This window comes from Styela clava, chromosome 11 (genome assembly GCF_964204865.1).
Source record: "Styela clava chromosome 11, kaStyClav1.hap1.2, whole genome shotgun sequence".
In the NCBI taxonomy this organism is placed as follows: domain Eukaryota; kingdom Metazoa; phylum Chordata; class Ascidiacea; order Stolidobranchia; family Styelidae; genus Styela; species Styela clava.
In genome coordinates, this window is record NC_135260.1 from 18,558,027 (window position 1) to 18,581,366 (window position 23,340).

General features: G+C 31.3%; 1 protein-coding gene across 3 annotated transcripts in view; it reads right to left on the minus strand.

Annotated features, from left to right (window-relative positions):
• LOC120347782 (E3 ubiquitin-protein ligase rnf213-alpha-like) overlaps positions 1-22,230 on the minus strand; it is a 60,722-nt gene extending 38,492 nt beyond the window's left edge. For 2 of the 3 annotated variants that reach the window (XM_078117813.1, XM_078117812.1), the window contains exons 1-25: positions 21,996-22,230; positions 21,124-21,252; positions 20,556-20,715; positions 20,336-20,453; positions 19,970-20,021; positions 19,495-19,569; positions 19,139-19,228; positions 18,887-18,943; positions 16,132-16,215; positions 15,528-15,605; positions 14,664-14,747; positions 13,894-13,971; positions 13,516-13,593; positions 12,395-12,472; positions 9,088-9,138; positions 8,697-8,765; positions 7,840-7,941; positions 7,125-7,230; positions 6,905-7,050; positions 6,547-6,770; positions 5,703-5,959; positions 5,296-5,535; positions 4,814-5,033; positions 1,182-1,264; positions 417-600 (exon numbers count right to left, since the gene is read on the minus strand). In XM_078117813.1, coding sequence (XP_077973939.1) covers positions 417-600; positions 1,182-1,264; positions 4,814-5,033; positions 5,296-5,535; positions 5,703-5,959; positions 6,547-6,770; positions 6,905-7,050; positions 7,125-7,230; positions 7,840-7,941; positions 8,697-8,765; positions 9,088-9,138; positions 12,395-12,472; positions 13,516-13,593; positions 13,894-13,971; positions 14,664-14,747; positions 15,528-15,605; positions 16,132-16,215; positions 18,887-18,943; positions 19,139-19,228; positions 19,495-19,569; positions 19,970-20,021; positions 20,336-20,453; positions 20,556-20,715; positions 21,124-21,252; positions 21,996-22,137 — 2,985 coding nt within the window. In that variant the 5' untranslated portion in view covers positions 22,138-22,230. The remainder of the gene's footprint in view (positions 1-416; positions 601-1,181; positions 1,265-4,813; positions 5,034-5,295; positions 5,536-5,702; positions 5,960-6,546; positions 6,771-6,904; positions 7,051-7,124; positions 7,231-7,839; positions 7,942-8,696; positions 8,766-9,087; positions 9,139-12,394; positions 12,473-13,515; positions 13,594-13,893; positions 13,972-14,663; positions 14,748-15,527; positions 15,606-16,131; positions 16,216-18,886; positions 18,944-19,138; positions 19,229-19,494; positions 19,570-19,969; positions 20,022-20,335; positions 20,454-20,555; positions 20,716-21,123; positions 21,253-21,995) is intronic. The other variant, XM_078117814.1, reaches the window with a different exon arrangement.
• Between the last annotated feature and the right edge of the window lie 1,110 nt (positions 22,231-23,340).

The window sequence follows — 23,340 nt, forward strand, 5'->3', positions numbered from 1 at the left end:
CTTCAATTTTCCAAGCAAATATTCCAAATAGTAACATGAAGATAAATCCAATTTAATGGCTATGAAACGATACAAAATTTACATAACACATATAGTACAAATGAGAAGCTAAGCACAGTCTACAGTGCTTCATAAATGCTGCAAGTAGAACATATGGACTACAATTGTTGCACATGATGTAAAAAGTGCTTTTCATGAAAGATTGGCTCATGATTAATGAGGATTAGAGTTCTGCATATGGTACTTGTAAGTGGTCTATATATCGCATGCAGTACTGTATACTATAAATGCAAGATATTTTGTTTTAGTAGTTTAAGATACTCCAGCTTCTGAAATTACTTCAACTATAATAAAATTTTACATGGATTACTTTAATAAAAATATCAATTACACGCAGCATATATGCACCGACTCACCATGTTTTCAACCGATTGATGAAGCAAAACAGCATGAACTGCCATTTTAATAACCCAAAGTATCTCCAGACGGTTTGAATTATCAAATATATGACATTTACCAAGTTTTATCAGAGCATGGCTCAAGTTTTCCAGTACGAGTGCAGAAGAACTTGCGATGCAGTATAGATAATCCGGTTGTAGACTGGAATGAATAAATATGTCTATTATTATAGACTATTATAATTACTTATTAATTTTCTTTTAAACTTTGCCACAAAATGAGTTTGACGCCATTACTACAATAATCAACCTTTTCTTAAAATGACCAATGATAATGGTTAAATTGTATTAAATTAGTTGGATAGTTTACCCATGAACATGTACATTAGCATCAATTGATCAAGTGTTCCATATTTAAAATCATGTTAGACCTAATGTCACAGTGAAAGATTATTTTTGGTATATATATTTGGTATATATTTATTTTAGCCATGACAGCTACAATATATGTTAAAAATAAATAAAAAAGACATTGAAAAATTTAGGTTATTGAATCAATTATCAATCAAAAATAGTTTTAAAAATTATTAATATAACTAACAGATTACAACTAACAAATTCAGACTAATAAAATATACAAGCTATGTATGGGAACAAATTTGTCAAATAATTTATTAGAGTTAAAGTCAGTTGAAAATAATGCATACTTACAGGAAAATAATGCAGAAATTCAAGTAAGAATATAAAATTAAACGTGATAGAACAAAGGTAGTAAAATCTCACCTTTTCAAAAATTCTGGTTGCATTAATTTGCCAAAACGAGCAGAAAGGTAATAATCAAGTTTCAAAATTTTTGCAGCGTATTCCTGGATAGAAACCATATATTTATATGGGTATAAGTAATCTACACTTAATTTACTATCTTCTATAGTACCATCTTCTTAAATACCCTTTTCATCTCTTAAATGTTTGGAATAGAAAATTATGAGCGTGTTTTAGCATTACATCTACCAGTGGCGGCGCGTGGTCATTTTGACAACCGGGGCAAGCTACTGCGGGACCAAGTCACCCCCATCTACGGGGACAGGATGAGCGCTGTTAGTTCTCCCATCATTTTATGAGTATAAAAACCATTCCATCGGTAACAACCAATCGGCAAAAGCGACAATTTTTAACGATAAGAAAGTGTCTTTAAAACCGGTCCAAGTCAAGGGATTAATAAATATAGACATAGTTTATTTTGAAACCTCTTTCAAAAGGAAAGGCAATATTTACCCAGATAAATACAATGACATATTTACAGAAACTTCGGGAAAGCAGACAAAACCTAAAATAAGGTTTAAAACGTTACTATGAAGAAAAGAAAGTAATGCAAAGATAAGGACATGCGTCGCTCACTCATAGATATATATGCTGCTAGACTTCTACTGCTTGAACATATATGCAACACGCCGCGGTTTCTTGGAAGCAAAATGCTCAATAACGCGCTGATTAAAGTCATGCATCCCAGAAATAACGCCTCTGTGAATGGATAAAACAGCCAAAGAATTTAATCTATCTTGCTTCATTGTGTTTCTGAGATACGTTTTAATATGCTTCAGCGTGCTGAATGTTCGCTCTGCGTCGGCGGAAGAAATAGGCATCGTCAAAATGATGTCCAAAAATTTTGCAGACGCCGCAAAGGTAGTGACTAGAGTGTTATCTATGAGGAACCCCATAGAGCGCGCAAGTTGATGTGATGTTCAAAAAAGTTTGATTGGTTTATATACATCGCAATTCATTTTCCAATTTACCCACGTTTATCATGGGGTAAAATTTGGAGACAGTAGCCAACAAATGGATGGGAAATTGACGTGCAAATTTTGAAAAATTTTTGGGGTTCATCAAAGAGAGCGCGGCAAGGTGTTCAGTGAGCAGACGATCGCCTATTTGATTCACCAGAATGTCACAGCAGCACAGCAAAAAAGCGAGAAAAAATGAAAACTCACCATCTTCTAGCAGACGCTTTAGATCTGCCGCCTCCCTCACAGAGCGTTCGTTCAAACCGGAGAGCTTTGAATGCCATTGAAACACTCAATGAGCTCAGACCTAATTTCGGACACGCCCTGCACCACGTGTGATTGGAAGTTCCAACGTGTTGGTGCACAAGCTGGGAGACGGCGGCTACATATCTGGCGAAGGAGGTCAGAGCGCTTCGGCGAAACGGAAAAAAATGAAGAAAACCCCGAAACATTTGCAAAAAAATACACGGACGAGAGGGGTATCAAGACACATATTTTTAATAACGAGGATAAATTGGTGTGCATAACAATGTAAAAAATGCGCATGAGGAAAATCTTCTTTTATATAAACTTGAACACCATGTTTCGACCCACTCATGACTGCCGCGCCGTCATAAGTTTGAGCTATCAATTTTGACTTCGCGTTGTAAGGCTGTAACACTTCTTTCAGTACAGCCGATATCCCGCAAGCCGTGCGATCAACGATTGGTACAAAGCTGTGAAATCTCTCGGTAGGTTTACCATCTTTCACAAACCGAAAAATCACAGCCAGTTGGGAAACGCACGTGATGTCAGTTGTCTCGTCAGACTGAATCGAAAGGAACTGGCAATTCTCAATTTCCAGAGCCAAATGTTGTAAATAAATTTTATACATTGAGTCGAGCAAATCATTTTGGATATCCTTAGATGTCCCTTTCGAAACAGTTGCGGCATCAAGATGATCTCTCAATACTGTATCTAGGGATGCGGTGTATTCCCCCATATCCAAAAATACCCCTCTATTAGAAGAGCCAGCCCGTTCATCGTGCCCACGGAGGGACAGCTCGTGACAACCAATGAACTTCAAAACATCTATCAATCGACCGAGAACATGGCGATTTTTCTCGACGTTTTGGTTGTGCCGACGAATAGAAACCGCGCGTCCTTCATCCAACTGTGCTGCAATATTAACATTTCCGAATGTTCGGTATTTTACTGCATTGTCCAGATGCTCCATAGAAGATTGATGATCCCTGGCACGCTCGGAAAGATGTTTAAGATCTCTAAAACCAAATTTACACAAACGTGAGTCACGGGCGGTAGCAAAAAGTAGGCAATAAAAACAAAAAAGTGCATTTTTGTCCTCGCTGTAACACAACCATTCGTGTTTTTTATACCAAGTTTCTGCGCAGAATGTACGCCGACGCTTTCCTCCATCATGGGATTGTTCCAGTGAACAATTTTTTGGTTTGATAAGGCCCAAGACGTTGTACCTCTAATTTTTGTTCCAGCGGCAGCTGCGAAAACGGAGTGCGAAGTAGTGCATCAAGCTTATTCATTATGAGGTCTAAGGCTAAGAAATGCGAAGCCGGAAAGAAGTGAGGAGCTCAAAAGGAATGTGGAAAATCGAAAGCAAATGGACTAAAGGTATCTAACTGATTCAAATAGTGAAACAAGCGACAAAAACGAAGGCGAGGAAACTATCAACTCTTCAAGCAACCAACGAACGAGAAGGAATGCGTGAATATGTCAACACGTTATTGTAAGAAACGTCGGCATTGTGTCGTCATAATTTCGGGGCTAGCCCCGATCGGCCCCGATGATTTAGTAAAAGAAACAGAAAACAAACGAGACAAACGCGGCGAGTGGAAGATAAAAGAGAGAATACGATATACAATGAGCAACCGGGGCAAAATCGGCGTTGCCCCGTCGACGTTCGGCGAAGGCTTTGCGAGCGAAAAATGAAGCATGTCGGGAGAATATGGCTAGTGCAACCGATATTGAGGTATTTTTCGAATATATTTTATTATACCGAAAAAACAACCGGGGCATTGCCCCGGTTGGCCCTATTGACGCGCCGCCACTGACATCTACATCAACTTAAGTCAAACAAGGATGTTAACCAAATGCTATTTTAACGTTTGAACCTATGAAAACTTTACCCAACTTAAAACCCAACATCCAACTGAAGAAACAAGAAAATGTATGGTAAATGTATGATTGTATGTTATATCAAAATATGCAAGTTGCCTCTTCAATGATATCAATAGGGTGAATGATGTTTTGGTCTGCATAAATCACAAATGCCAAATTGCTAATGTGGGATTGAACATGCCAATACATAGTTGAATGTGACAGTAACACAATTATTAGACGTGATTTTGACACCTGTATAATTATATAAGTACTAATAATGATTACGGTACTCACAATTACTTTGCACATTTCTAATTATTATTATTAAGCACTAATATAATAAAAAATTTGTTTACCAAATTTAGAAATTTTTTCTTACAGGGTGTGTAAGTCCGAGAATTAGGTCAAAATTATGTTTCCTTTTTATTTGAGTAGCCCTACCTTGTTATAAACACATCATATTTCTGCAGTCACAGTTGGAAAAAAATATCAATTGTGATTCAAATTTTTTTCACTTACTGAAATTTTTTTTGCAGGTAGTTTTGGTCGTGGAATAGGATCTAACAATGGCAAAATGTGCTGAAATATTGAATCTAGTTGAAATTTGTTGATGCTAGAAACTTTATTCATCAGCAGATCAATCAGGGATGTTGAAGTCAAAAAGTATTGAAATGTATCAACTATCCATGGATGAACTTGTGAGATAACTTGGATAGTTCCATTGAGTTCTTTTAATTTTCTTCAATAAAATGAAATCCATTTAGGTATACAAATCATAGAAGAAAAAATAACAGTTGTTGATTAAGCAAAAGAGGATTGTTTTTAAAACTTTTCTAAATGCTGCTCTGGGCATAAAAACTAGTCTATGTAGAAGAAGTCGAATAACAGGAACACACAACTTATATTATAATGTGATTGAAGTAAGTGAGACAATGCAAGATTTTACTAGCACCAAAAAAGATTAAAAGCAATCATGGAACTACAATTTGCATTCATCTTACTTTTGCTGTTTTAAAGTTGACAAGACTTCTTTATATTTTCCCCATGAGCTTTGTTTCAAATCTGGCAGCATGGCTCTATCTAAGAGTAAATTGGGCATCCTGAATCTCAGTTGGTCCTTGAATTGTCCTTTTTCTGCAATAAGCCAATATGCCGGTAGAACTAGAATAAATGAGCAACTAAAGAGATCATTGTCTAGAAAGTGTTGTAGACTCTCGCAAACTTCATGAAGTGGATGGACCCTGGAAGATTCGAAATATTCATTTCAGTTAATATAAGTATAATTGTATGATAACTTATAATAAAATATTGTTCATTCAAAGATTTTGATTATAGCAAAATAATATGTCGTTTTCACTTATAAAAAATAAGAAAGCCAACATACACATGAAATTGATAAAACACCAACCCATTGTATAAAAATTGAAATTCCTTTTCTATTTCATGATATAAACGTATCTGAGATTCTTTTACTAATTTGCACATATTCAGCCCATCACAAAGAGCTGAATACAGATTATAGCTTTGGATGACATGATGTTCCAAGTAAAAAGCTCTGATGATGGCTATACAGCATATAATGTGTTTGAACAAATGTATCTCCACATCATCTGAAGAAAATTTCTGAACTGCAACAAACCATTTCTCTAGCATTAGCTCCAATTCCTGTAAATAAATTTATATCCAATAATTTTGTAACATTTTTCATTCAATTTATTAGATAAAATGTATATGTAAAATTAAAAATAATTAATAGAATGGGTTTTTCATTCAAAGAAATAAGAAAGTCCGTCAGAAAGCATATTCAAGGGGTGGCCCTCTGAATTAGTCAATTCTTCCAAATGCATGCACTTTGATATAACAAAATACCGTATATTCTGACTAAGAAGTCACTATTCTGGACCCAATTTTTTGGCCTGATTTTGGGGGGACCGTCCTATTGGGCGACTATACTTATTTTACTTATTCTGGGGTCGGCTTATTTTTGGCACAGTCTTCTCAATATATGGGTTGATATATTTTATAATGTATTCCTGCTCCCAAACTGTCTGTCAATCAAGATTATTTAATTGTCTTTGTATGGCCACCTGTTATTTGTCCTATCACTATTCGGTTTTGCCGATTTAAGAAATTTTGATGATTTGACAAACTATTATAATTTCTTAATCAAGTACAAAACTCAAAATTGGACTGAAAATTACCCCAATTTTGATTAGGCAGTAAATGCAGGCCCAACAATTCACAAATATTACCCCATTGTTGCAAATAAACTGATGGACTGGAGATGAAATTTTCCAGCCAAGTTTCAAGTTGTGAACCCAATAGTAAATCTCATCTTTAAATGAAATTTTTTGTTGCAATACAGTTTCTACAGATGGAAGATAATTTCGGATATTTTGAAGACAGTTTTTTTTCCATGTATCTACAATCCAAGATGTTTTTGGAAAACAAGCGATGTCTTGCACAATGTTGAAACCTGAAATGTAAGATCGAAGCACTTCAATATTTATTGCAATGATAAAAATGTAAATAAAAAAAAAGAGAAAAGTCAAGCTGAAAGTATTCTACATTAGAAAATTTATAAATCGAATTTATTGTAAACAGTCTTACCGGGAGTAAATGATCGTTCACGTAGCTTTGTTTTCCCTGAACTAGGCAGTTTTTCATAAATATATTTATTACTTTTGACTGTGTAACAATAGACATAACCCAAATCTTCAGTTTGTGTGACAACATTAGTACTGTAATATCCATGTCTAAACAAAAAAAAAATCAGAAACAAAAGCAAAGCTTTACCTAAAGCAACATATTTCAAATGAAAACACTATACTTGTGCGTTTTCATTGGATAGAATTGGCCATGAATCTCAACCAACATTTTTCCACCAAACTTCGAACGGGGTAATTCTGTAGGAATTACTCTGAATTCAACATTGACTGAAAATGAATAAATGACAATGAAATATAAAATTTCAATACAGTACTTTCATGAACCCTCACAATAACATGTATTGGAACCCTATCTCTTATTGTTTACTATTTTATTTTAATTATTGTCAGGTTTCAAAGCATAAAGCATCTATACAAAAAAAAATTTGTGAATTGAATTATGTATAATTTAATAATAATTGAGATGATTAATAATGAATTTTTTTACCATGGTCCGAACAAAAAATTCTTTACAGTCTAATAATACTTTAGTCAAGAACAGAAAACTTTGAATTTTTTTTTAAACCTGAAGCAAGAGAGTGTAAATAAGAATGATATTACCATGAATTATTACACAAAGTGATACAACTTATTTAAATAACAATTTTAAATAAATAATAAATAAATAAATTTTTCAAACCACCAATTTATATTCATTATCAGCCATGGAAAAAACAGAAAAAAATAGAGAATATCAAAAATTTCCCACTTCCCTATAATTCACTGCAATATCTATTATAAATCTTTTAACTGTGATAATATCCACGCTCGAAAGTAAATAAAGACAACCAAGTCAACATTTTCCTAGAATATTACTGTAGCAGTAATTAAGCTTACATTGTTGGTCTACATTTGTTGAATTTGATTTGTTCAGAACATCTTCAAAACTCGGGGCAGTAGGAATGACTGGCACACCTTGATCATTGGGAAACAACATTCCTGTAATTTTGGGTAGACATTCATTAATTTGAAAAACGATATTCATACATACAAATTAATTATTGCTCTTTTTTACCTAAAAACTTTTCCTAAATAAGATACTAATGCCATTATTGAAATTTCAATCTATGATAATTTATTCCTAAAACAGCTGACATGTAATGTATTTTTTACACTCTGTATAGAAGGTATCAGATAAAAACAAAGTTTATGAAAACAACAAGAATTCAATAGCTAAAGAAAAGCAAATGACTTCGCCATAATATTGCTGGTATATCAATTAATTTTAGAAAATCCACTATTTGATAAACTTCTCAATTACCCGAATCTCTTTCAAATTTTCTTGAGTTGCTGTAATAAGATTTTTTTGTTGCAACAGTCAAATAAAACTTTACTTTTCATCCGGTCATGTATCACATTATTTATGAAAAGTTACAATAATGTGAAAAAGTTATACCAACTTATCAAAAGAATTTCAAAGCTATATTTGTTAAACTTTAAGTTAATCTTTACTTGTTTTAAGAAATTTCATAAGTACACAGAATTTTATTGAAACTTGAGACTTGTGAGAAAAGCTTTAATGGCTGTAAAAATATCTAGAATTGATATTCAATCATGATTTAGCATGTTTGATTCATATTTTTTCGTGCAAATGACACTGACTCCAGTCAGACCATTTTGGGTTGTGAGTGTGACATATGCATATTTTTGACAGAAGTTCTAATTTTACAATTATACAAAAAATGGAAATGTACCCATTTGATGCTGTTCCATCACATCTACTTCTGAATCATCATCGTCTTCGTCATCATCTGACATCGAATCTTGAAAAATGATTTAACATATAATTTGATTTACCAAAATTGTATTTGAGGATTGATGATATCGCATATAGCAATATCAAACTGTAATCAAAAATATTCAGATGAAATCATAGACTTGGCGAGTCATAAAATAGGTTTTACATCACCCACAACATGCTTTTTTATTTACTCTCCATTCCATATTGAAGTTATATTATTATAATCTATTTTAGGCCTTAGAAAACATTGGTTCACTTCTGAATGCAGGTCTCTACTACATTTTTTATATTTGACATACGTTATGTTAAACAAAAATTTTACAAATAATATCATTCAAACCTACCAATTTCTTGTTCACCATCTGCCCTATCAATAACATGTGGTGTTTTCTCATCTAAAATAAATAAAATATATAATATTTGAGTGTAGTTGTTCCACTAAAAACACTAATGACATCAATTTCATTGTACTTCATGAATTGACAGTGCTGTCCTTAGACAGGTTGACAATTGAACAACAACAACAAAAATTAAAACATGTAAGAAAAAACATAATATTTGAAAGACACAATATAGATAAACACAATAGTAGTAGTAATTTTAACTAAGACCCGGAATTACTAACCATGCAATCTGTAACACATTGCAATTTAAATGGAAGAAATATTTTAGCAACTTCTAAATTCAAGCTATCTCTAAATTGATCTAAATTCTAATTTAAATCCAACATTTTTTCACTAAGGTTAATAAGAGTAATGTAGTCCAACAATCGATAAATTGCCAGAAACAATGATTAAAGCAACTATTCCCCTGAAAATATAAAACAATATAAACAGGACATTTCTTCAATAAAATCACTGCACAATTAATGTGGGTATGTTAGTTTATTTGAGATTAATAGATATATTAAATCATCTATAAAATTATCATTAAGAAGTTACTTTTATGGATCTGGTTTAGCTGCATTAAGAAAAAAGCGGATCTGTAGTTTTACATAAAGACAAAAAAATATTGCACTGAATAAAACAGCAAACATTTAATGCAATGGCACAAACTATGCATCTAAAAAAACACAAAACAACAAAAGTTAAGTCTGATTTTGGTGAGACTTTTGCAGTCTTTTCAATGAGGTAATTGAGAATTAGCTAAAAGCTGATATGTTTTTTAATTAGTAAACACATTAGAAATAATGTTTAAGAACATAATTTTCACTTCTAAACTTGAAGAAAAAAAAACAAAGAAGACTGATTGTGTGCTAGAAACTTTTAGAAATTTTCCATGTACAATTGGAGTTTGTATAAGCCCTGGTTGATTATGCATTTATCTAAGTCTGTGCATCTGGTAGTGATAGCTATTACAATAACCAAAGTGCACTGAGGAATAAATGTGGATCCTACAAGCTTCCTTTATAAGAAAATTCCTAAAATACTATGATGTTACTCTATAGAATCATTAACTTAAAGCACGCACTCAAACACTACAAATTGAACAACACATGGGCATAATCACAAGTGACAACTTATGTGACACAATCTATAGTGAAGTTAACAAATTTTGATTGGGAGTCACCCCAAACAATCTAGATCATATTTGGATTAGTTACTGTAATATTCAAGGTTTTGAAACAGTTTTTGTTATACATTCTTAATGTTAAGAATAGTATTAGTTATATATTAGCAAGTTTTCGATTTTCAATGTTTTTCTTTTCAGCATTGTTTTAAATTATTTTGAATGTTGTTGATTTGATTCGAAGTTTCAATTGATTTATGTAGATTAGCAAATTATTCTACAATCTTCAATATTATCCTTTGTTCTCGTTTACACTAATCAACACTATTATACCATTATTATATTTTATGCTTTATTGATGGCAACTAGAAATTCTGGGCATTGAATTTTGGAAGTGTATTTTGAACATTAAACTTTGCGTGTTTGTGTTATACGTTTTCAATACTTATCAATAGCAGAAGAAGATATTCATGCCCTCTATTACAATAGTTACAAGAACCCCCCAGAATTTATAGAAGAAAAAATTAAGTACAATAGAGTAATGAAAAAGAAATATGTAAACAGCAGTCATTTGATGTAAGAGAAATAATTCTTAGATTCGACAGAATGTGTTTGTATTCGATTGGAAATATTATGAATATATGGTGTGGAAAATATTTCGAAAAACTCTAGGGTTTGTAAATGAGCAATCACAATGTTATTCAACATGTTATTATTCTCAACTTTATTCCTGTAAATGTGGGATAGAATTGGGTTAAATGGCAAGAAGAAACTCATTTCATGTCTGTGAATTTGTAAATTCAAGTTAAGCTATGATTTTGAGGTATTATAATATTAGGTTTTGTTCAACAATGGAGTAGTGGAAAAAGAAAAAATGATAATGAATATCTGTAGTAAATTATACTCATTTATGCATTCATTGGAATAATGAAATAAATGGGATAAACTAATAGCTGTAAAGTGTCTGTGATGATGTGTCTGTCAGTGATTCTCAAAGTTTAACATGCTAAAAAGGATTTATTTGGGGATATTTTAACAATATTAAATATTATTGTTATTAATAAATATGATTCCACCTGTTGATATTAGAAAGATATTATTAGTAAGTTGTTAATACCCTGCAAATCAAGTTCTGTTTTCTTTTTTCCAGATGTAGTTTTATTACCAGCACCTCGAAGTTTTGAATTTGGTTCAGCCGTAATAAAGAATTAAAGGTGAATCTGTATTGTTTTCCAAAAAAAAATAAATCTATACTCTGATGACGTTACTTTCTACACCAGCAGACTACTGACATTAAACAACTTGTAGTCAGCAAAAGCAAACAAAATATTGAATTGAATAAAAAGGAAACAATAAAATGTATTTGCATAACATAGTGAACCGTTTGTAATGCAATGGAACAGACTATATATCTGAAACAAAAGAAAATCAGTACCAAAATACAGTTGAAAAACAATTTAGTAAGTTTATTTAGAAAAAAATTAAAATTACCGAGTACTGCTTCACTTTTAGTATGCGGGGCAATTGGTATCAAAAAGTTTTTAAAAGATGTTTCTATTGAAATTGAATAGAAATAAGTAGAGTAATGATAATATGTAAACAGAAGTCATTTGAAGTACGAGAAACAATTCTCAGATTCAACAGGATGTGTTTGTTTTTCATTGGTGAAAATAATAAGGGGAATATAGAGTGTAAAATGTTTTCAAAAACATAAATAAAATATCCCAATGTTATTCAACATGCTATTGTTCAAGAAGAAACTCATTCCATGTCTGTGAAGTTGTAAATTTAAGTTAAGCTTTGATTTTGAGGTATTATTATATTAAGTATTGTAAAAAAAATAGTGAAGTAGTGAAAAAAAGAAAAAATTATTTTGAATATATGTATCAAGGTTCTACTCATTTCTGCATTCATTAGAAAGAATGAAATAAAATGGGATAAACTAATAGCTGTGATGCATCTGTGATGATGTGTCTGTCAGTGGTTATCAAAGTTTAACATGCTAAAGCGGCTTCTTATGAGGATATTTTTCTGCATTGAATCATGTTGTATTTTAGTTCACAAAATAAATTACAAATTGCATTAATGAATAAGATTCCACCTGCTGATATCAGAAAGTTATTATCAGTAATTTGTTATTACCTTGCGAATCCAACTCTGTTTTCTTTTTTCCAGATGTCGTTTTGTCATCACCATCTCCATGTTCTAAATCTGGTTTAGCTGCATTGATGAAAAAAGTAGATATGTATAGTTTCGAAAAAAAAGTATGAAACTAAAATGGTCATTATATGAATCCATACTCAATGTTTTTTAGTTCAATAGTTCCCATCTTCTCTACATCAATAGACCAGTAACATTAAATAAATTGTAGTCACAGACACCAAAAAAATATTGAATTTAATAGAACAGAAATTATTGTTATACACTTGCAATTTAATGAAACTGACAAAAAATCCAAAACAACAAAAAAAACAAAAAAAAATCGTTAAAAATACAATTGGCAAACTAATTTAAAGAAAAATTGATATTACTGAGAACTTCGCTACTATTCACTACCAATATGCAAAACAACTGGCATTAAAAAAATTTGGATTCATCTAGTTAGCCTTTTGCTTGTTTTAGTGGAGTTAAATGGGGGTCAACATTTTCAATCTTTTACGTGAGATGATTTATTTTTTCCAGTGAAGTGGAGTTTTGACATTTTTGAGTGTTATTTAATTATTAATGACATGTCATTACTAGATTTTGCTGCCTGTTCATTGTTATGAATGACAGGAATTTCATCATTTTTCATTTCATCACAAGTTTGAGATCCTTTTATTTTAGAAAAATTGATAGTGCAATGATAAACACAAAAAATAAAAAATTTGAATTAGAGTTTTACCATGTACCATTATACTATCAATCTAATAGTGATTAAAAGTATTGTTTTGTCAACATGAGTTCTACTTTTAAAATCGAAAGGGAATGAATAAAGATAACAGATTGTGTGTGAGAACATTACAAGAATTCTCAATGTATCATTGGGGTTTGTACAAACCTCGAATGATTAGCATACCTCTGTGCATAGTGATGACAATGTTTAGGCAACTAAGTTCTTGTCGATTATGTTCCTTGTCATCAAAACCTTTTTTAAATAAACTTTTCTGTACAATTTGCTTGGGTGTGTTAGTATATATGAGGTTGTTAAATTATAAAATTATTTTGAAAATTATTGTCGAACAATTACTGTCAGAAAGTTATTTGTAATAATTCATTATTACCCTGAAAATCTAGCTCTGAGTTCCTTTCTCCAGGTGTAGTTTCTTTATCATCATTTTCAGTTTCTTGGGCTGGTTCAGCTGTATTAATAAAAAAAAAAGTAGATGTGTGAAGTTTTCCAAAAAAAGTATGAGACTAAACTGCTTATAATATAAATCCATACTCTGCATTTATTGCAGTTATTTTCATGGTATGATCTTTCTGAAGAGAGATTTAGTTATTTTTCTGTTTCTATAAAAGGTGACATATTATTCATTTAACAATGACATACCAATAACTAGTTTGTGCTGCCTGTTCATTGTTATGAATGGGAGAAATTTCATGATTAGTTTTAAGTCCGATTTCTGAAAAATGGATAGTACAATGATAAACTCAAATACCCTGCAAATTTTGTTCTGTGTTCTTTTCTCCAGGTGTAGTTTCTTCATGACCATTTCCAAGTTCTGAGACTGGATCAGCTACATTAATGAAAATGGTTTATATGAGACTAAACTGGTCATTATATAAATCCATACTCTGGACAAGTTACTAGTAATATATTACTTTACTTTGACTATTGACACCACACCATACGATTTTCTCATTCAACTATGTGCAGACAGGGTGCGTATAAATGGGTTATTTAGATAAATAATTATGATCTTTTCTCCACCAACAACCCACTAACATTAGATAAATTGTAGTCACAGATAGTCAACAAAATTGGGAATTGAACAGTCCAAATCTTGAAAGCATTTCATACGATTTTCTCATTCAACTATGGGCAGACAGGGTGCGTATAAATGGGTTATTTAGATAAATAATTATGATCTTTTCTCCACCAACAACCCACTAACATTAGATAAATTGTAGTCACAGATAGTCAACAAAATTGGGAATTGAACAGTCCAAATCTTGAAAGCATTTCATAAAGCAATGTTCACAATGCAATAGTAAAGACCATTTAGAACAAAAATCATGAAACACTATACAAGACAATTGGCATCAAAGAATTCACTGAATTATGCATCCAGTTTTTTTTCTCATTTTGTTGCAATTAAATGGGGCCAAAATTAGCAGTTTTTTTCATGAAGTAATATTTCTGAAGTGAGTTTTGGTTACTTTTTTCTATAAAAAAAAATGACATGGTATTTAATAAACAATGACATACACCGACTAGTTTGTGCTGCTTGTTCATTGTTATGAAAGAGAAAGTTCCCATCATTCTGCATTCCATCATGAGGTTGAGGTCGTTCTATTTTTGTAAAAATGATAAACTCATATAATGAAAACTTTGGATTCGAGTTTTACTATGTACCATGATACTATGCATATAACAGTGATTTAAAAAAAAATCGTTTGTCAACATAAGTTATGCTTTTCTAGTCAAAGGGGGATTGAATAAAGAGAACTGATAGTGTGTGAGAGCACAGAAGAAATCCTCAAAGTTTCATTGCGGATTGTATAAACCCTGGTTGCTTATGCATACATCTGTGCATAGTGATGACAATGTTTAGGCAAACATGTGCTTCATCAATTATGTGCCTTATCCATAAAACTTGAAAGCAAAACATTGTTGAACAAACTTCTCTGTAAAATTTGCTTCTAGAATTTTTCGGATTGTTTGTTTACATGCCGCATCCCACGCACATTTAGTGCACTGTTTTGTTTTTGAAAAAATTGCACACAACCTAATTACAAAGTGAAACGCCTGAGTAATGACCGCCGGCAATATTCATGTTAATTTGTTTGTGTTTGTGACTTGTTTTCTTTCTACCTCGGTAAGTGAACGTGTTTAATACGTTTTAAACTTATTTTATTAAGTTTCGTTCACTTTCCAGATTCTTCGCCTTAATCTTTTGTGTCTATATTATGTTTATTTTGTTTTTGCGAATGAATCCAAAAAAAATCTTATCTTACCTAATGTGTTAATTAATCTTGGTTAATAAATAATGAAATTATTTATAAAATTATTATTGAACAATTACTATACATATACAAGAAAGATATTATTAGTACGGTAATTCATTATTACCCTGCAACTCTAGGTCTGTATTCTTTTCTACAAGTGTAGTTTCCTCATCACCATTTCCAAGTTTTGGTGGTGGTTTGGCTGCGTTAATGAAAAAGATATGAAAAGATATGTATAGTTTTTCCAAAATAAAGTAAGAGACTAAATTGGTCATTATGAAAATCAATACTCTAGATAAGTTACTAGTAATAGAATACCTTACTTTGACTATTGATGCCACACCACACAATTTTTTATATTTAACTATGTATAGACAGGGTGCATATAAATGGATTATTCAAATAAATAGTTATGATCCTTTCCCCACCAACAGACCACTAACACTAAATAAATTGTAGTCACAGATAGTCAACACAATTGGGAATTAAATAGAATAAAAATTAAATGCATTTGCAAAACATGAAGCAATGTTCGTAATGCAACAGCACAGAATATGCATTTAACACAAAAATCCTAAAACACCATATGTAAGACAACGGGAATTAAAAAAATCATTGAATGATGTATCCAGTCAATTTTATGAGACCAAATTTCGCAGTCTTTTTCGTGGGGTAATTTTTCTAATCTAATCTAATTTTTTCTATTTATTTAATTAACAATGACATACCATGCATAGTTTGTGCTGCCTGTTCATCGCTCTGAATGAGAGAGTTCTCATCATTCTGCATTCCACCATCAGTTTGAGGTCCTTCTATTTTTGAAAAATTTATAGTACAATGTTAAATCCAAAAAACAAAGTCACCATGTCATCAGAAAAAGTCATCATGTCAGCAACACCTTGTTTGCTGAGTTGAGGGGCAAATGAAATTAAACAAACATCGAAAATAAGAATTAGGTTATATCATTATGAATTCAGTTTAGAAAATATAAATTAAATATGAGACAATATAAATTAATGGATGGTATACACTCAAAAAGTTTGAAGGCCTATTTATTAATTATGGAAGTTTTACTTGATTTATATAAAGTAGCAGATTATTCCAAAATTTTCAGTATTATATATGTTTTTTTTTAATAATTACAGCATTCAAGTCATGTAGAAGCAACAAGACAAGAGGATTTTTATTTTTTTGAAACTGTGAATTTAGGTTTAGCTGTATAGAATAAAATAATATGAGAGAAACTAGTAAGTATGAAGTGTTTATCAAAGTTTACCATACTGAGGTGGCATATTTTTGTCTTGTAAAATACAAACAAAATACTCTGTATTTTCGTTTCTAAGCTGAGTATACCAATTGTGTTAGTCGATAGGATTCATAAATCCATACCCGAGGCCAGTACTGTAATATCGCCATGTTCAAGAATGAACTGCATCTTTGTTTCCTAATATTAACTTGCTTTCAACTAATAGTCAATTAAGCTTGATGGCATTGTCTAGCTAGTGCAACATGGAGTCCAACAAGATTTCAAAAATAAAGCATGATCTTCTTTGTATTAATGGAGACGCTCTTCTTTATTGATTTGCCAAAGAAGCGGACATGAAAATTTGCGCATCGGCAAAGACCATAAACTAACTGCAGGGTGGAAAATGCATATATGTATAAAACAATGTGGCAATATATACACTTGATTCAATTTCATCCAACCATCTTTCATTAAGTTTTTTTTCTATGTTGACCAGTAGAGAGATAAAACATAAAAACTAACTCAAACTTGATTCTGATATATTCTGATAATCTAAAAGGCCTAAAATTGAGTGTTTATCATAAAAATAGTCCCATAGTTAATTTTTAGTATTAGATTCAAGAAAAATACTTGTTTAGTAATTACCTACAGCTTTGAAACATGTGTGAGTAAGAGGGAGCAAATTTTGGAATTTGCCAAAGTAAGCGCTTTTCCTGAAGTCTAGATAAAAAAATATGACTTTTACTGGCAAACTAAGGCATTAAGGTATGTATGGTAAATGTAAAAATAGATTTGCAATCAGTATTGGCCAATTGATATCTGTGACTAAATTTGTCACACGAAAGAAATGTTCATAAAAGCGCAAGTGAAGTGTGAAACAAAATAACACTGCAAAACGTCAAGGCAAAAGAGGTCATCAAATTCCATAGATTTCAAAATTTTTTAAAGCTGTCACATTGAATTTAGTCTAATTATAGTTCGTGCGGCATTTTTGCAGTGACTTGTGACAAAGTAGATTAATCTTGAGTCTTGAGTTACATTGGCCAAATTTAACTAGCCTTCAGAATCTCAAAATATGCATTTCAAGGTTGTATAAAAGTTAGGGACAACTGTGTGGGCCACGTCACATTCGAGCCTCTTTAAATCTTACTTTCAAATGAAGAGAACTGCTTATCAAATATTCTTGGTATCAAGACGATAATACACTTAGAGCTAGGTTCAAGTAAGTACTTGAATAGCTTAGTAATTTTTTCACTTATCCCTTACTTGAGTATTTTTACAGACTTGCAAATAAGCAATTTTTAATTGTGCTTTATATAGTATTTTAGACAAGAATTGGCTGCAAGAAAAGTAATAAATACAGATTTTCCATTTTTTTGATCAATAGACCTCTATCAATGCTATTGGATGATAAAGAATTTACCCTGCAGGGTTACATAATTTGCATGGTTTCTGATGGTGCTTCAGTATTGAATAAAAAAGGGGGATTTGTGCAATCATCTACCAAATATGCCATTTTCATAGACTGATTCTCACAGTTTGTGAGGTTATATACAACAATTGTCCCAATATGGATAACATACATACGTAAAGATGAAACATGATTTTTTTTTATGTGAAGCCCTATTTTATCACATGGCATAAAATAAATATACAAAAGAGGGTATTCATTAATATTACTGGCCATACTTGCATCATTGTTGTGATAATTTGTGTTTTACTGTTATTTATATAAGCAGATAAGGTTTAGATAAAAGAAATTTAATATTTACAATTTACCAGCATACAATAACAATGACTTTTTTTTTCTCCAAAATGTGGTAATATTTAATATAGGTTAAATTTTTTTTATGCTTAAATGATGATAGTAGAAGTTCAGAGAGTTTATCTGAATGCCTCATTTGAATATCAAATTATACAATTATTTATTGTTTGGTTGCATGGTATTTCATATATAACCAAAATCAGGTAAAAAAATTTACTAATAATTTATAATCAGTTATATCTGTAGTTATTCTTAAAACAATTTAAAGAAAACATCTCAAATAGTAAACTTTTTTGCGGCAATCCGCATTAAATTAAAATATATATACGGTACCCAAAACACAGAGTCAATATGAAAATTGCAAAACATTCAATTATTTTGGTTATTTATGGAGTACTATTTATTACATGTTTTTAGAAAAATGTGTCATGAAATATACAATAATTTGCTTCATAATATTAGCTCATCTCACCTAATTCAGTAAAGATTTCTTCCATTGATTCTGTTATTGATACAGAGTTGTCCAAATCTAGATAACATAGCATGACATGAAAAAATTACCATACTTGAACAAAAAAAAACTGGACCTCCTGAAGTATGCGAACCAAGATGGCGCACAACCTGAACTCAGGTTGTGTACCAGGTTAGGGTTCAGGTTGTGTGACATCTTGGTGCGCATACTTCAGGAGTACCAAAAATCTATTCAGAATCGCTTCTTGGTTACTTTTTAGATATTCAGTGTCTTGCTTTTCTTGAGTAGAAGGTTCATGCTGTTCCACTTTTCTAGATGTCTCAGGGCTTTCTTCTGCTGAATCTAAACAATAGCGAAAATTCGCTATTACCAACTTGATTTGGCATGCACATATAGTCATGGATAGATTATAAACAGCAAGCAAGTTCGAAAAAATCACCTTGTTGACATTACTAGGAAATATGCATGACCTATTTATAGCAAAACGCACAATGTAAATTGAAACATTGCCGGTTGATAATTTTTTTATATTGAAAAAATAAAGAAAATTCTGGAAAGGAAACCAGACATCTTGTGAATGTACTACAAAGCAGATTAAAAAATCTGACCTTCTCCATTTTCATCTCCCATTGGCAGAAAAACAAATGATTCAGGTTCACTTGACAATGAAGCAGGGGAATCTCCTATAAATATAAATTATTCATCACTACCAAGTTTACTTTAACACTTTAAGAAGAGAAACTTTTTCGGCTTTTAACTGACGATGGCTGCAAATAATGAAACTTCACAATTTTGTTTTATGATTTTGATTAATGAATACATAAATTAGTCGCATTCAGTTTTCTAACTGTAGAAAAATGTATTGGGGTTGTGTTAAAACTATAAATAAGAAGTTTCTATTGCAAAATATAGGAAATACATTCAAGTATTAAACGCAAGTCACAATTACTTTTTCCTTTACAAAACATATTTGGCCATTGTGTGTAATATTAATTTTCCTTCAATTGAGATGTATGGTCAAATAACAGTCAAAATATCCTATTTTTAATTAACCATAGTAAATCTCATAGATTAAAATATTACCCTCCTTCTCACACAATTCTTGGTTAAACTCTTCATCAGCAATAGTTCCAACCTGTAGCATAAATTTAATTTATAATGTTCTTGTTCAATAACAACTATCCATATCTAATCAAGTTATATGTGTTATCACCAGTTATACCTAATTTGCAGATTCACTTATTATTAATCAAATCCTCAGTAGTGTTTTAATTTTTTGCACATTTGATCTATAAACAGGTCAGTGAAAATACAAAACATCAAAACTAAATACAAGTTATGCAAAAATACAAATTTCACAAAGCATTTCAATGAACTATAACTTTTGTGTTGTATGAACCGACAACTCAACAGCTTAAACATAACTGAATAGCAATCACTAATACAAACCGGAGGTTGCACCATTTTGGCGGCACTGAGAAATGAATCCAATTTTTCTTCGTTATCAGTAGAGGTGATGCAAAATTGAATAAAGTGAAGAGGCCAGTCAGTGTTTTCTGTCATCTCTCTGTACATTGATTTTAATGTTTGAAAGTACTATATAATTGTATATAGAGTCAAACATGAATGCATCAGGTGAATGAAATATTAAATATCAGACAAATCTTACGTTGCTTTATCTTGCCAAATGTCCACGATAAGTTGTTTGAGAATTTCATTGTAAGTCTCTAGTTCATTCCACAGTTGTATTAAAGAAACATGACTTTCATTGAAAGCTTGGCTACATATCACAGACAGAAGTTCTGTAACTTTCACACCCATTTCAAGGTCTATTCAAAATATATTTTTAATTTTTTGTAAATGCTCAACCTTATATAAAGAATATAAGAATATACAAAATAAATTGTATTTAAGATTTGAAAAATTTAAATAATTTCATGCAGTGAGACAATAATGCATTTAAATACTAGATGTGAAAATATCTGCCAAGCAATTTTCATTCTAACTCACTATAATCAAAAAAAAAATAATTTTATTGTTCATCTATCCATGTTCATATTTGATTCTACTCAAGGTAGAAGTGCCAATTGACTGCTTAATATCATTTTATGGAACTATTTTATTGATAAATTTAGAAAAAAAACTCAAATGCACAATGGATTATACATTTCTCAATCTATTTGAATAATTCATCTCTGTTAACATTACAGTTTACCTTATGATAAATAAGCACTCACCCTCATCATTCAAGGCAGTAACAAAACATGACACGTCTTTATTTTTCTCTTGAACAATTTGAATAATTCTTTCAATAGATTCACAACTCCCTTTCGTTTTTATCATATTCATGATTTCAATTCGTTCATCTTGCAATAAAGAGATTTTGCGAATAGTTTATAAATATATTAGAATTATAATAAAGAAAAAAATGATATAATTCTAATATGTGATGAAATATGGATTCTAGACAGATTATTATCATATCATCAGATTTTAAATTTTCATAACAATTTTCAATTTGACAAACATTTCATGTGATAAGATTTATTCCAAACTTCACCCTCAAGTGTGTTTACTTCATAAGATATTTCACAGTCTAGTATTTGTACTCACATACAAAAGGATGTTTAGTCCCAATCATGCAAAACATTTAACACTGTTTTTCTTTATTTGAAAAATTTTAGGCATCGAGGCAACCAATGTGATATGCATATTTAATAAATGTCGAACCGCCTGTTTTAACCGATCATTAAAAAAATTCAGTTTTACTATTACTGCGACTTTATAATACTAAATTATGACCTTTTAACATCCCCGATCGTCAATGACCATAAAATTTGTTTAGATCATTAGACGATGTGTAACGATACAAATTTTACCACTAATGTTGGAAATAAATTTCTAAGAAAAAGTTTTGCGGCTATTCTTCAAATTCAACTCCTAACTATTAGCGCTGGCAACATCGTGAAGAGTAGAATTTCATCGGATTAAACATGGTTTTTAGGTATAAAAGTAATATATTAGGGGAAATGATTGGGTCAATATAATATCAGGAGGAATAAACCAGTGTATTACAGAAAAAAATCATGATTATTAGTGATCGTCATACCTTTGGTAATGATATCATCATCGCGAAGCAAGAAGGCCAACTTCTTCATTCTTGCCTCATCATACACCACGCATTTCTTCAAAACGACCGAGATACATTGCAAACGTGCAGAATTTTCCACACCCGCACTCATCTCGGCCATTGTTGAATGACAGCAACGGCAAATATATTTTTAATTCTGTGGCATTTACGATTGATTGTAATTGTAAATATGCAAACTGACGGAATATATATATATTTTCATGAAAAATTATAAATATAGCATAAAGTTGAATATATATTTATATATATTGAGTGCAATGATATGACACCAGATGCGATATGTACCTTTGGGTTACTGAAAATAAAATTTAGTTGATTTAACTCATTTAATTGCATATTTTCAAGTTTTCACAATAAATATTAATCATACAAAAGATGTTAAAGTTGATAAAGGTGTTAAGTATTAAAACGCTAGAGGTAATAGTTGATAAAGGTGTTAAGTATTAAAACGCTAGAGGTAATAGTTGCAAAACACAAAAAAATTCTTCCATAATACCCGTACTCTCTTCTCAAAACATTCCTTTTCAACTGCAGTGTGTTTCACTATCTACACACATTATTGGCAGACAAACTCAAAACTTATAATTAGGCAAAATTATTTCATAAAACTTTTTTATGGTTTTTAAGCATCCAACTCTGACATATAACTGTGACTAAGAGTGGCAAACAATTATATCATGAAAAAACAAACAAATACACACAAAAATTGCATTTGAACCCCATCGATTAAATGGTGAGGTTTTGGAAACGTTAACATAAGTCTGCAATCGTGCATCCTAAAACTATTTTACGCAATTTACGCTTACTGAACAGTGAAGTACAGTGTGAAAAATGCAGAAGTTTAAACGCTCAGTGGTACAGCTCAAATAAAATCGGCCAATCAGAAACAATCAAGTTCTGCACAAACAAGTCTTTCTTCGAACGGAAGGATAACCTTCACTTCTACCTATAGAATCCCCTGAAATATGTACTCGGTGCTCGATGGAGACGAATTCCCACGAGTCCACAGATTACGTTTGTATGAAACAAATTCGATTTTTGCCTAAGCAGTCACATAGGTAATAAGGGTTAAACTTTATCCCGGATTTAAAATAACTTGATTTTTGCGATATTGCAAAACGTGTTCAGACTAAATTATAAATAACAAAAAAAAGTAAATACCTAACAACGAGCGTTCTGCAGAATGCGAGAATGACTTTTGAATCCAGTGACTTCCTGGCGCAATGATATATGATGATACTTTGGGTTATCTTACTGATCATAAAATTCAATTATTTCAACTCACTCAATTGCATATTTTTAG